The 15,832-nt window shown below is 42.8% G+C and overlaps 1 protein-coding gene across 1 annotated transcript in view; it reads left to right on the top strand.

Annotated features, from left to right (window-relative positions):
• The window catches only part of LOC124789687 (protein scarlet-like), a 371,381-nt gene that overhangs the window by 289,305 nt on the left and 66,244 nt on the right, over positions 1 to 15,832 (top strand). Inside the window, exon 10 of the mRNA XM_047257124.1 lies at positions 15,420 to 15,647. Coding sequence (XP_047113080.1) covers positions 15,420 to 15,647 — 228 coding nt within the window. The remainder of the gene's footprint in view (positions 1 to 15,419; positions 15,648 to 15,832) is intronic.

The following is a 15,832-nucleotide window of genomic DNA, read 5'->3' as shown; positions in this document are numbered from 1 at the left end:
TTAGGGACACTGTTGCTCCTGGGGTATCGGCGAGGACCATTCGCAACCGTCTCCATGAAGCTGGGCTACGGTCCCGCACACCGTTAGGCCGTCTTCCGCTCACGCCCCAACATCGTGCAGCCCGCCTCCTGTGGTGTCGCGACAGGCGTGAATGGAGGGACGAATGAAGACGTGTCGTCTTCAGCGATGAGAGTCGCTTCTGCCTTGGTGCCAATGATGGTCGTATGCGTGTTTGGCGCCGTGCAGGTGAGCGCCACAATCAGGACTGCATACGACCGAGGCACACAGGGCCAACACCCGGCATCATGGTGTGGGGAGCGATCTCCTACACTGGCCGTACACCACTGGTGATCGCCGAGGGGACACTGAATAGTGCACAGTACATCCAAACCGTCATCGAACCCATCGTTCTACCATTCCTAGACCGGCAAGGGAACTTGCTGTTCCAGCAGGACAATGCACGTCCGCATGTATCCCGTGCCACCCAACGTGCTCTAGAAGGTGTAAGTCAACTACCCTGGCCAGCAAGATCTCCGGATCTGTCCCCCGTTGAGCATGTTTGGGACTGGATGAAGCGTCGTCTCACGCGGTCTGCACGTCCAGCACGAACGCTGGTCCAACTGAGGCGCCAGGTGGAAATGGCATGGCAAGCCGTTCCACAGGACTACATCCAGCATCTCTACGATCGTCTCCATGGGAGAATAGCAGCCTGCATTGCTGCGAAAGGTGGATATACGCTGTACTAGTGCCGACATTGTGCATGCTCTGTTGCCTGTGTCTATGTGCCTGTGGTTCTGTCAGTGTGATCATGTGATGTATCTGACCCCAGGAATGTGTCAATAAAGTTTCCCCTTCCTGGGACAATGAATTCACGGTGTTCTTATTTCAATTTCCAGGAGTGTAGAATGGCTGGCGGAGTATGTATGTAGATGCAAAATCAGTGTTAACCTTGCTAATGAAACGTGCACAAGACAGCTGCTTTAAATAGTCGGATTAGAAAAGAAAGAAAAAGAATCTGTTCTGTGCATCTAACTATCACTCTAAGCCCGCCGTCTAATACATGTTGCTGTGACAGGTGGAGAACACGGTGACCGTGACACTGAACGCGCTAATAAACTGTGCGCTGCTTTCCGGACGACTCGGAATTTGTCGATACTGTAATTTAACGGGAGGTCTGCGCTGATTACGGGTTAATGCAGCATTCCCCTTTAATTTGGGCCACTGCGGCGCTCAGGGGATGCCATTACCCACATCTCTCTGCATCTGAAAAAGGCCTACACGTGAATCTAGAACATGCCCCTTCCTAGCGAAGTGTGGAAGTGTGTAACTGATGCGTACAATGCAGCTTCCTGGCTTATACAGTAATCGATGTCAGTGACCTGTGCATCTTGGAGCCGGTTTTAACAATAATGACTGCAGCAACTCTTCGTTGTACTGATTGTACCTATAAATGAGGAGGAGTGTGCTCTCTCTCTCTCTCTCTCTCTCTCTCTCTCTCTCTCTCTCTCTCTCTCTCTCTCTCTATATATATATATATATATATATATATATATATATATATATATATATATATATATATAAAGGTACGACCAAACTTTCAGGAAACATTCCTCACACACAAAGAAAGAAAATATGTTATGTGGACATGTGTCCGGAAACGCTTACTTTCCATGTTAGAGCTCATTTTATTACTTCTCTTCAAATCACATTAATCATGGAATGGAAACACACAGCAACAGAACGTACCAGCTTGACTTCAAACACTTTGTTACATGAATTGTTCAAAATGTCCTCCGTTAGCGAGGATACATGCATCCACCCTTCGTCGCATGGAATCCATGATGCGCTGATGCAGCCCTGGAGAATGGCGTATTGTATCACAGCCGTCCACAATACGAGCACGAAGAGTCTCTAAATTTGGTACCGGGGTTGCGTAGACAAGAGCTTTCAAATGCCCCCATAAATGAAAGTCAAGAGGGTTGAGGTCAGGAGAGCGTGGAGGCCATGGAATTGGTCCGCCTCTACCAATCCATCGGTCACCGAATCTGTTGTTGAGAAGCGTACGAACACTTCGACGGAAATGTGCAGGAGCTCCATCGTGCAAGAACCACATGTTGTGTCGTACTTGTAAAGGCACATGTTCTAGCAGCACAGGTAGAGTATCCCGTAAGAAATCATGATAACGTGCTACATTGAGCGTAGGTGGAAGAACATGGGTCCCAATCAAGACATCACCAACAATGCCTGCCCAAACGTTTACAGAAAATCTGTGTTGATGACGTGATTGCACAATTGCGTGCGGATTCTCGTCAGCCCACACATGTTGATGGTGAATTTTACAATTTGATCACGTTGGAATGACGAAACTAAAATGAGTTCTTACATGGAAATTGTTTCCGGACACATGTTCACATAACATCTTTTCTTTATTTGTGTGTGAAGAATGTTTCCTGAAAATTTGGCCGTACCTTTTTGTAAGACCCTGTATAGCAAGCAGTGAATATTGAGAGATCCATCATCACTGTCCATGAATATGAGAGAATTCAGGATCAGAGGCAGGATGTGTTCAGTGAGAATCGTGCATCACCGATGTTACAACTGAACGATAGAGAGGCAAATGTATTACCAATTCTGCCACTATTGGCTATAAATCAGCTAGTGCATCAAACAGTTTGTAAAAGCCCTACATGAGATCTTTAGAAACTAAATTCTCCACAAGTTATGCAAATCGAAACTATAAATCAGACCGGATCACGAACCTTGCTAAAATGTGTTAGCTCGACGGTAATGATATCAAGACTTAGCAACAATACCCGCAAGCAATATCTGATGGCCAGCAATGTAATATCATGAATCTTTTTATTTTTTATTTTTGGGACGGCAGCTCGGTTTTATGGTGAGATAAAGGAAGACTGTTTCCTTCCTATTATTAAAGCTGCTAGTTGTGCTGGTTGTGGATGAAATTATGATATGTAGGTCTTATGAGAAAGTATGTGGCCAATGATCATGTCGATATTATCGAACACATAGAGCATCCTAATGTAAAGTTGTTGTTTCAAAATAAGGAGACCGTCGTCCGATATGAAAATTCTTAATTCATTCGTCTAGATTTGTCTTCGCATGGTTTTATGAATATGCAAATAAAACTACCTTGGCGCTGCTTAAACAATGCTAAGCTTATACGGTCAGTTTTAGAGTAGAGAATTCGGTGCATAGTTCTGGCAGAAAATCGTTATCGTTAACCAGTATGATTGTCAGCGCCCTTTCTCTAACTTCTGGTATTGGTTCAGAAGAAGTTACTTTTTTTAAAAATTAAAAGCAACACCCATACAACCATAGTCATAAAAATGTCCTATAAACTTTCCCGTATATCTCTTCATACCGTTGTCGTAAGTTAGTGGTATAATCAAACATTGTATGGCATCAAGATAGATGATTAATCGTGATAATGATAGAATGAACCAGTCACCCAAAACAAACCATAGTCCAAGTAAATTGGACATAGCTCCTGGTGTCAGACAAAACGTCAACAATTGCCTTACTACTCTTTCGTCATCACCTAAAATTGAGGGTAAGTCGCAACGTAGAGCAAAATCACCTTATCGACGTACAAAACGCATGACATTAAAACATGATGCACCGTGAGAGTTATTATCAAGTGGTGTACTGCGGAACTGTAAAGCACTGAATTTAATTACAGAATTGCACATAAATAATTCATATGGCAATTAAATAATAAAATAACAAGTTATTCATACTGTGCTTCAGCAAATATGGACTGACTTGTATAATGTCATCATTACGTCCCTGGGATTAATGTAGACGCATTCTTTCAGTTCAATACTCATCTCATGATCGTTATGATATTCATGTACACGTGTCAGAATATTTATTAAGTTTTGGAATTTGCCGAAGTACAGTGTGAGTAATGTGTTATTTTATTATACAGCTGCCATATTCATGACATTACGTAACAGCAATTCGGTACGTACGCTCACCTTTTACAGTTTTGAAGTACTCCATCTGATAATAACACAAGGCTGGTGTTACAACAGACTCCTTTATGGAATAAAAAATGTTTACAGTCAAAGGTGGTCATGACATCCTTTACATCGTTGACATGAATGAGGTAATTCTGTTCGAGACAATTCGTTACGTTTGAGTTCAGAATATTTACTAAGGTTGTACAACAATCAGATGGCAATGTTGAAGTTCTGTGGATTACTGCTGTTAACCGCCTTGTAGCATTGTCTGATTATACTTTCTTCCAATACCTAAAGACAGACATTTTGTTCGATGGATCTGGTTTATGTTATGATCCGTAGAGAGGCTAAATCAGGTAGAATTCTTGTACAGAATGTGACAGAGATTCCATAGGGTCCGAAGATCTTGCTGAATTTTACTGATTACAGGCGTTTCTCAACGGCGCATACAGTAATATCGATATCACCCAACTTTGCAGTGGTGCTGCAATCTGCTTGTGGAAGTAATCATGGATTTTCCTTTCCAAAGGAAGATTTTAAAAGGGAGTTCAACGTTTCTGGTTTTGCTTCAATATCCACAATTCCAGTTCCGGTGTCATCCATGAATGTGCGGACTGTCAAACGCGTTTCCTTTAGCATCTCCTTATAGAGGGCGGGCGTGTCAGAAACTGTCTGGGAAGCTTGTAAGAGTGTTGCAGGGTTGTCTTGAGAAATAAGTGTTAAGAAAAAAAAATTCGAGATGTTGCGGCGTTTCCGATTTAATTAGCATTGAAGTTAGACAATCAGGCCATTGTGAGAGCAAATTCGAGCGACCCGCCAGAGACGCTGGCGTCAAATGTGTTCGTCTCATGGTTTCTTAAAATCTAACAAGAGTGCGATGCAGAAATGGGACATGGGACGGTACTAGAGATGGAACCCTAGCCAAAGACTGCGCAGTATCGTGCAATATCATCTAGAACAACTGACACTAATTATATATTGCGGGCTGCTTTACGTATCCCAGCCCCTAGACAACGAAACCAGCCAAAACTTTTAATATTGCAACGCGGAGTCGGGGTGGCGTAGTTAATTCGAAATGGTAGACCGAGATGACATATGTTTTCTGTCAGACGTTACGCTTTTGTCGAAGACTGGCTTTGTATATCGAGTGCAGTACAAAGGCATAATATACTGAATTCGCGACGTAAGATATTCCCGATACACGCATGAGTAAACCTTATAGTACATTGACCACATTTTCAGTTGTAGCCTCTATCTGCATGTATAATTTTTCCTACGTGAGCCATCTGCGCAACAGCCACGAGTGTGCAATTAATACAGTTGAGAAGCTTTGACACACAAATTAAAGTGATAACGTACCCACAGGAAAACTTATTTGTCATTCAACAATACATGCTTCTATGGGTGGTCGTGTTTGACGTGTAGCAGTTGGACTTTGCTGTTTACTTTGACGCAGATTCACGACTATTATGAGTCCTCGCTCCGGTAACTAACTCTGTTTCTACATCAAATACTTCAATGAAATGGTGTCTTAATAATGCAGTCACCGATTTGACAACCAAGAATACAGCTGACGTAACGTAACCATACAGCCAGGAATTGCAACCGCAGAATTTTACTCACACCTCACCATAAAATTGCTAAGCTCCTTAATTCAGTTTTGATCAGAACAATACGAAAGTACTTAGTCATAATCATAAAGAAGTTCATCTCTTTTTCATCTATTTACAACACTTCAGTATTAACAAAAACTACATACTGTACATTTTCTAATAAATGATCGTCTAACTAACAGGCAATTGCAAACTGATTATGTACGACAACGAAGTGCAACGGTGGTGAAAGAGCACGAGGAATTATAATTAATATATCTTTGGCTTCGCACAACGCTGTATTTTATGTTTTCAACAAATAATTTTTAAATTACTTGCACTGGTTCCTTTGTGTGAATGTTTTTTTCCTAATAACAATCGTACCAAACTGAATCTTTAATAGTGACATCAGTTACCTAGAATTGGGGCGATGGACAGATATAATTACGGTAGTAGTCTTTGAGCGTTTGAGCCAAATATTAAAAGCACCGAAAGGAGTATACAAGCCCTTTTACTGCCAAACTACTTGCTACATCTTAGGTTAGGCCCATGGCGCTTAGTTTAGGCCCATGGTACCGCAGCACTCACTCTTACGACTGCCCGGAATCGGTTTCTTGTATGACAAATTATCATAATTGATCGGTAGGTAGGTAACTGCATATGATGCACTCACACGAGCAGATACTCGGACATGCGTAACGTTTCATATTTTTGTCTGATACTTATTAAAAATAACACCAATTCTCAGGTTCCTTTGAAGGTTCTGAATGTTCGCCCTGACTATAACGCAAATCTCTTCTGTCACACTACATGTTGATTCCTGTTATTTGTCTGACAAGACTTACCCTTCGGAGAAGAGAATGAAACATACACTATGTGATCAAAAGTAGTCGGACAACCCCAAAAACATAAGTTTTTCATATTAGGTGCATTATGCTGCCACCTACTGACAGGTACTACATATCAGCGACCTCCGTAGTTATTAGACATCGTGAGAGAGCAGAATAGGCTGCTCCGCGGAACTCACGGACTTCGAACGTGGACAGGCGATTGGGTGTCACTTGTATCATACGTCTGCACGCGAGATTTCCACACTCCCAAACATTCCTAGGTCCACTGTTTCCGATGTGATAGTGAAGTGAAAACGTGAATGGACATGTACAGCACAAAAGCGTACAGGCCGACGTCGCCTGTTGACTGACAGAGACCACTGACAATTGAAGAGGGTCGTAATGTGTAATATGCAGACGTCTACCCAGACCATGATACGGGAATTCCAAACTGCATCAGGATCCACAGAAAGTACTATGACAGTTAGGCGGGAGGTTATAAAAATTGGATTTCCTCGTTGAGCGGCTGCTCATAAGCCACACATCACGCCGCTAAATGCCGAACAACGCCTCACTTGGTGTAAGGAGCGTAAAAATTGGACTATTGAACAGCGGAAAAACATTGTGTGGAGTGACGAATTACGGTACACAATGTGGCGAACCGATGGCAGAGTGTGGGTATGGCGAATGCCCCGTGAACGGCATCCGCCAGCGTGTGTAGTGCCAACAGTAAAATTCGGAGGCGGTGGTGTTATGGTGCGGCTGTGTTTTTCAGGGAGGGACCATGCACCACTTGTTGTTTTGCGTGGCACTATCACAGCACAGGCCAACATTGATGTTTAATCACCTTCTTGCTTCCCACTGTTGAAGAGCATTTCGGGAATGGCGTTTGCATCTTTCAACGCGATCGAGCACCTGTTCATAATGCACGGCCTGTAGCGAAGTGATTACACGACAATAAGATCCCTGTAATGGACTGGCCGCACAGAGTCCTGACCTGAATACTATAGAACACCTCTGGGATGTTTTGGAATGCTGACTTTGTGCGGGCCCTCACCGTTCAACATTTGTACCTCTCCTTAGTGCTGCACTCCGTGAAGAATGGGCTGCCACTTCCCAATAAACCTTCCAGCACCTGATTGAACGTATGCCTGCGAGAGTGGAAGCTGTCATCAAGGCTAAGGGTGGGCCAAAACCATATTGAATTCCAGCATTACCGATGGAGGGCACCACGAACTTGCAAGTTATTTTCAATCAGGTACCCGGATAGTTTTGATCACGTAGTTTATAAATAGCGTACCACATTTATAGGGTCACTTATTCCAAACGACTTAATTCTCTCACACTACGTCGCAGAAGTGTCAAATTCGGGTCAAAGGTGCCTACAACCTTCACCTGTAATGCTGGAAATGTGTGGCGCCTCGCTACGTCACCCAAGGGCAAGGTGTCGACACATCCGGAAAAAAGATCAGAGTTCAGAATTTCATGTGAGATGTAAGGTAGGATGATAATGCCCATCGGCACCAGATTTCACCACACTTCCGCCCAACGGCAGCGTGGACGTGTCACACGATGGGAGGTCGTCAGACTCAATCTTCCCCACATTTCACCTCCTCTTGTGACGCCTCTGCAATTGCGGTCAAAACCGCTATGGGCAGCGTTGAAATCACGGGATATGATTATGGCTAGCCAAGGAAAATATTTCAGACACACCCCCGCACACGTGGCCAGAATCCCAAAAAATCTGGAGAAAATATAAAGACTAATTGAATTTGTATTACGTTAGTATGAAAAGGTTAACTAAGTTACTGATTAAGAGTGACATCAAAAATTGACAAAAAAATGGTGGATCCAAAACGACAGGCAAATATCGATAAAAGTCATATTATTTACTAAAAAGTAATTTTTTGGGAATTATCGAGGTTACTGATGAACATTATGAGTCCAAGAATTAAAAAAAAAAGAATGATGGACTCAAGATGGTGGAAAAATGAAAAAACAAGACTTTTTGTTTATATAAAAGTCCATATTTAGGGGTCGTTGTAGTAATGTATAAAAATATAAGTTGAGAAAATGGAAATCTCAAAAAAGGACCAAATATAGGTTAGAAGATGATGTAATATATTACAAAAAAATAATTTTGTCTCAATTACAATTATTCATTTAGTAAATTGTTTGTAACTATAATTGGAACGTAGTTTTATTCTTCTTTTTCAGATTCGTGATCATCTATCTTCTTTCTCTTCTTATGCTTCTTCAATTGAATCATTATCACCTTCTTGTTATTTGTTTATATTTTATTAATTATTAATGAAAAAAGTTACTTGATATTAACAATTTCATTTAAAAAATAACCAAAATATTCAGTTTTAAAAAATGGTTCAAACAGCTTTGAGCACAATGGGACTTAACATTTGAGACCTCAGAACTACTTAAACCTAACTAACCTTAGGACATCACACGCATCCATCCCCGAGGCAGGGTTCGAACCTGTGACCGTAGCAGTCGCGCGATTCCGGACTGAAGCGCCTAGAACCGCTCGGCCACCACGCCCGGCTGTTCAGTTTTTAATGTGAACTCGGAATGTAATCAATTCTTGAAGTTTAGAAAACAGAAATCGCAGCGCAGCGACCTCTGTCCTTCTCTACTATGAAGGGGAAAGCCTTGTTTCTGTTATTTTTCTACTTATTATATTCTTTACAATGCTTCTAGGCGTCTATTATAATTTGAATTGTACAAATGTAACTCTTAATTAATTAATTTCATTGTCATTTTCAAACTGACTCAATAACGTCATTTTGCAAGTAACGCTTGAAACTTGGCTCAAAGCCGGAGTTGATACTAACAGCTGGATTTGAAGGTTAATTTATAGAGGTAAAAATATATACTTACGGACACAGTGCGATAGAATGCGGAATGTCGTGGATTCGTAACTTATATCTATTTTTTCATCACATTTTACAATTTTCTCGTGCATTTTTCGGAATTAAGTAAATTAAAAAACACGAATTAATAATGATGTTTTTTAATGAGTACAGACGTCATGGAACACTTTCTGTCCTGAAAATATTCGCTTCACTTACACAGAACACAAACATTTGTCTCTTAAGACAAGACTATTTTCTAGCCTGGCCAGCTGCACGCACCGCTAACAATGAATTTCGCGTTCGACCTGAAATATAACAAGCGAAATGAACACTTGATAGTCTGCACAACTGGCGTATAGTAGTTCCATCATCACTGTAGCCAATTTGATAGCCTAAAATCCCCATCCAGAAACCTTTTCTTCCCTTTTCGGCCACGTTTTCAAGATTCTGGCTCACTGTATCGACACGAAAAGTCCTCGGGGAGTGACATAAAGGGCGTCAATGAAACCATCCCTAAGCTTGGAGCGTTGAGTTACAAACATTTTGCGGCCAAAAACGACAGTTCGCAGTTCGATGTAAAACTGGACAACGTTCCTGAGAACCTTCGATACTGCTGACACCGCTCGGACGATTCAACCAATCTCTAAGAGCGTCTTTGGCCTGCAACCACCACTGAACGCGTTCACACTCCTTTTGAGTATAGCGCGACCGCGTTGTTTGGACAGGTGTACAGAGTAGAAACAGGTGGCATCGTTCAAAACCATTTGACGAACTTTGAACGTGTTCCGAAGCAGGAAGTGGTGTTATATCCTTTTTCATACCTCCTGTTTTGAATCCTCCTGTGGCAGGATCACTGAAGAGAGAGGGCGGGTGCGATATTGACACAAGCGTGATTAAAACGTCAAAGGGTACCTCTAAGACTAACCCATTTCGGCAACACCGTCGGTCCCATTTGTGCGCCTTAAAAATGTACCTGTACAGGGACAGATAGTCACTGATTACTAAGTGCCGCTGTGGCAGGCAACCATTTCAGTACCCCTTAGCTGGCTGGCGCTAAGTCGTTGAACCGGCGCCTTATGGTAGTACACAAAATCGCCCGTGAAACGTTTTGGAATCAACGCTCGAAGGGAAAGGGTGTTTCATTGACTCAGCTCATGCCACCTCTGGAAGCCTTTTCCCTGTCGATGCTGAGCGGCGGAGTGTCTGAAATGTTTGCATCGGTCACCCGTAAGGAAACACCCGCGGTTTCAACGCTGGACATGGCGGTTCTGACTTCCACCGCAGAGGCGTCAAAAGGAGGGCTGAAATGTGGCTAAGAAGGGGTGTGAAGACCTCCCCATCACTAGGACCTGCTTTGAGGAGAACTGGTGAAATTTGCTGCCAATGTGACATTTTTAATCAACCTTACGTCTGATATGAACTTCTGAGCTCTGGTATTTTTTTCGTAAGTGTCAACACCTTGCTGTTTGAAGTGTCGCCGAGCTCGAGGGTGAAGTCTCAGGACGCTACACTTTTTCACCACTAAAGAGGAAGTTTTTAGTCATTTTCGATCCGAATTTCAAACTTCTGCGTCTGAATGGGAGACAATTACGGTGTTTCGAAAAAGTGACCCTTTTATTGAGTTGCAGAGTGTATATTTTAATGGTAGTGGTTACCTCAAGGGGAAGAACACTAACTTTTAGATTGCTCTAAGCTTACAAGAGTCTCTCAGTTGTCTCTTATTACCTCCTTCTGTAGGAGCAAGGCACATATTTATCTCTATATCAACATTTATGTAGGTGGTTTGGAGGGAGCTATGCAGAAAAATCCAGCTCAGAAGTAATAGAGATGAAACTTATTCTGGTTAACTTCAGTAAGAGCTAGTTACACGAATGAATAAGAAGGTCCAGCTCCCTCATGGTCTCTTGAACTAAGTCAGAAGTAAGAAAGCACCTACATTACGTAGGCAGGAATGTAATAGACGTTCTGCTGCTGTAGATGATACAGAACGGGTCCATTGTCTGGCTCACAGGGAACCGTACGAACGTCCCCTCACCGATTTTATTCATGGTGAGAAGCTGTCTAAGTTAGGACTAGGAACTGATCATATGTAAACAGGAAGATCCCGCTCTCAATCATTTCGAGAAAATCTAGTTTGAAAATTTCAAGAGAAGTTAGATGCTTCATACTGTCGCTAGTACTCAAGGAATCTGCAGCAGAGCGAGTTACCTCGTAATTTTAAAACCAGATTCATTATGACTGTACAAATTTGTTCCTTTTATACACTTCATCCTGAAAAAGGAGAATATTATTTCATAGGAGATTAGAAATAAAAACGGATACACGAGAACTTCAAATCAAATCAATATGGTCTTCTTATTTAAATTATTGTATTTACATTTGTGAGAAACGTAATGTGTAACATACGTAGCACTGCACGAATCAGGATGATACTGGTCGTAGGAATAGGGAAAATAATTATTATTGCGCATGCACCACATATAATGAACGCCGAATTCTTCATGCGTATGGTTTTTTTCAGTGTGTCCATTGCAAAGCCGCCTTGGTTTCAATTCATAAACAGTCCTCGGTCATCACGCAGTTTCGCGGTTTGCCTCGCATATCGAAGCATATGAACTAATATTGGTGCAGGCAAGTGATACGTTCGACTGACGGCGTTCTATGGATTGAAATTTTATGCGATCTTTGCTTGAAGCTATCTCTCTAATCTGTTCGATGACATAAGCGTAATTTTGTAGCGTGGAGGGTAAAAATCGTAGAGGAAGACTTGTTTTATGAGATTCTTTTCCTGCCTGTCAAAATGCACGTCGTAAGGCTGCACCAAAGGGATACATTTTTGAGGAATTATATTCGTAGAGCACGTTGGCAAACTCTCTCCATCTTGAAAAATTTCGTCGCAAAAGGTCGGGTTCGTTTGCCCTCCCCATGAATAGAAGAGCAAAACAGATTGTTGTTGTCTCACTTATGAGTTCAAGACGTAAGTTAGAAAAATCTTTTATGCTTTGTTAGTTTTCCGGATTTTGAAGATGTTATCACAACTTTCTTGTATTACCGTGCGTACCCATCAACTGATTTTTTCAGTCTTGGACCAAATGAGCCACTCGTCTCTTGCAATACTTTTTTCGGGTTTAAGATCATGCAAATGACTCATTTAATGTGGATAACTTGCACAGTCATAACAAATCTCTTTTTAGAATTACATGGCAATGGAAAAATTTTGCGGAAGCAAGATGCGGTGTAGAGAACTCGCGCTTAAGAAACTAATCGCTTACTGACTTGGCTTCGGACTCCTCGAATACTAGCGACTACACAGTAAACGAGTGTAAAGTTTTCAAACTCGATTTTCTCGAAAACGAGAGAGACCTGCGTTATTTTGTTTTCATATCTCGAAGTGCTAGTCGTATCCTACACACCTTGTCAATCTTAAATAAATTAGTTGTTTATTTATTAACAACACAGTGACCCACCACCTTGGTAACTATAGTGCGTCGTTTGGAACTACAACCTAGACAATTTTCAGAATTTTAGTACTTTCTTGTTTTTTGTATAATTAAATTGTTAATTAAAGAAGAAAAATAAAAAAGGCACAATATACACGAAGTGCTAATGGAAAAATTGCTATATTTTTAAGAAAAATGAAATAATACACGAAAGTAAAGATTTATATGGCAAAAGAGTCTCCTTTACCTAGCTATTTCAATAGGGAACCCTTTGGTAAACACTTCGAGCCTGTCTCACCTGAATTAGGATAGTCTGTTCTATTGTAGCTACTACTATATGTATGTTCGTTCTGATATTAACGCTACATTATATGTGTATACGGTATGACAGTAGTATTTTTTACTACAGTTCCTTCTTCCATTTAACCGCGCCTTAAGGGGGTTAGAAGCCTCGGGAGGTGACCTCGAGCCTCGTTCTCTGAATTGCGCTTCTTATCGATCTTGTGCGCTTGTGTGTGTGTGTGTGTGTGTGTGTGTGTGTGTGTGTGTGTGTGTGTGTGTGTGTGTGTGTGTGTGCTGACGTCTTATTATACTGCATTAAACAAATCGTTGAGGGGAAGTTGGAATGGTCCCCCTGTCAGCGTGTCATTGGGCGCTCTCTTGCCGAACTGGTTCGCTTGCGTATGACGCCTGGCCAGTGGCTGACTACGACTGCCGGTTCGGTTGCGACTCAACTCTCAGCTCAAGACGAGACTTATCAGGTCCACTATCCAGAAATTACACATACTGCCTAGTCACGTAAATATGATCGCCGGTCAAAAGTCTGAATAACAACCTTTTGCACGGTGGACAGCTGCGATAGAGAGTCAGTGAGAGTCTGCAAGGTACGGCCATGGATGTGGAGCCATGACGAGTCCAGTGCCGTGGCCAGTTGCGTTAGGTTTCTCGTTTGACGATTCAGATCACGAACAGCCCGAACGAGGTGGTCCCACAGATTCTTGATTGGGTTCAAATTCGAGGAGTTTGGTGAGCAGGAGATAACGGTAAACTTATCCTGGTGCTCTTCCAACCACGCCCGTGCATTACCAGCTGTGTAACACATTGCATTATCCTCATGGTAGATGCCATCGTGCTGAGGAAAAATAAACTGCATGTAAGGGTGGACACGATCATCAGCAGTAGAAGCATACTTGTATTTATCCATTGTGCCTTGCACACCGACGAGATCACCCAGGCAGTGACACGAAAACATTCCCCAGACAATAACGCTCCAAGGACTGTTACAGGGTGTTGGCTTTCAGATGTTTCGCGCCCTACATGCCAACGTCCATATGTCCGATGGACATCAGTGAACGTCCAGTTGCGATGTTGGCATGGAAATTCCAACCTTCGTCGCCGTTAAACAGCAGTCAGCATGGGAGCAACGTTCGCTGATCCCTCGTTGAGGAGACACTGTTGGTAGCCCCTTGTATCATCTGGGCGGTCAGGCGCTCAACAGTTGCAGGTCTGTCTGCGCACCCGTCGATCACTCATGTCATTTATGGTATGTGATGCACCAGTTACCTCAGCGCCGGTTTTGGAGAGCACCTTTTTTTCATGCACCGTATACTTTAACCACAGCGGCACGCAAACAGTTTACAAACTTAGCCATTTCGGAAATGCTTCTATCCTTTGGCCAAAATCCAATGATCAGGCCCTTCTGGACGTCAAACAAATCGCTCCGTAAGATAAATCGCTCCATTTCGTGATGCGATAAAGGCTGCACTGTATTCTGCGTAGCCCCGACTCGCTTCTTATACCCTCCACTGCTAGTGCTGCCTCCTGCCGTCTGAGAGTGGTTACTGCTTCTACATAGGTGGTGGTAACATTAATATGTCTGGACGGTGTGAAAACTTTGTTTTCTCTTCCATTCCTGACGTAGACAAGGACTCTGGTGGCCACTGCCACGATTGGCTTAGTTCGTCATTTCTGCCCACTAATCTTCGCCATTCTAACTTGAGAGTCTCGCCCACTCTCTCCTTTCTCCTTTGTCGATTTTTCTCTTGGTTTTCGTCGACAGTTTACCGTCATAGCGTTTCTCCGTACTTCAAAACTGCCATTCCTTCCTTGTTTCTGATATCACCAACGTAACGAATTCATGCCATATTGTTGTCCCAAGTCCATCTGTCATTAAGCATTCTGCAGTCATTGCACTACTGCCAGATGTCTGTTTGATCTGTTGACATGCTGTCCCCATTTCTCTCATGCCAATCAACTAATCGCCCTCTAAGTGCAAAAGGTAACGATTGCTGCACTTGAACTTAGCCTGGGTATGATGCGTAGCGATCTCAATCTGAGAAGTTTCCATAGCGTTATATACGCTAAGTAACCATCATTCACTTATAATTTCTTCGTCTTTTCTGAAAGAATATTTTCTGTACTGAACCCACTGAATAAAAACTCGTCGTCAACATACCTCTCAAGCGTGGACATACATGTAATAGAGTGTCAGTCAGTTTTCAGTGTGTGGAAATTTCCATTGTTATCATCGTGTGAAGGAATTGTGTGATGAAGATTGGGAATACATATTCATCTCTCCCCATGTGTTTATGTCACATGTGCATCGTATACTTTTCGTGGCACAGTGACATTAAGTGATACGCGTGCAGGCCACTCGGGCTGAGGTGGGGCGGGTGTTTTGGTGAGAGGAGGAGCTCGCGTGTTGCAGGCTATCGCGCTGATGGCGGGTCTCTGCTACCTGGGCACGGACGCGCTGACGCAGCGCGGCATCCAGGCGGTGCAGGGCGCCCTCTTCCTGCTGGTCTCGGAGAACGTCTTCTCGCCCATGTACGCCGCCATCTCAGCCTTCCACGCCGAAATGCCGCTATTCAGGCGGGAGCATGGCAGTGGTCTCTACTCTACCCTTCATTATTACCTAGCCAAGGTCTTCGCTGAGGTAAGTTGCACGGAACGAATTTCCTATGGTAGACTAACCACACTGTAGTCGAGCGACATGGCAACATTGACAGATTGCTACCAACTGTAAAGATGACTCATTGAGCTCCAGACTGGCACAGCGAGAAGACTGTTACACATTGAGCTTTCGGCGAAAATCTTCAGAATCATTCGTGCAGGAGCTGT

This window comes from Schistocerca piceifrons, chromosome 3 (assembly GCF_021461385.2).
Source record: "Schistocerca piceifrons isolate TAMUIC-IGC-003096 chromosome 3, iqSchPice1.1, whole genome shotgun sequence".
NCBI classification, from domain to species: Eukaryota; Metazoa; Arthropoda; class Insecta; order Orthoptera; family Acrididae; genus Schistocerca; species Schistocerca piceifrons.
This window is presented reverse-complemented; position numbering and strand designations above follow the sequence as displayed.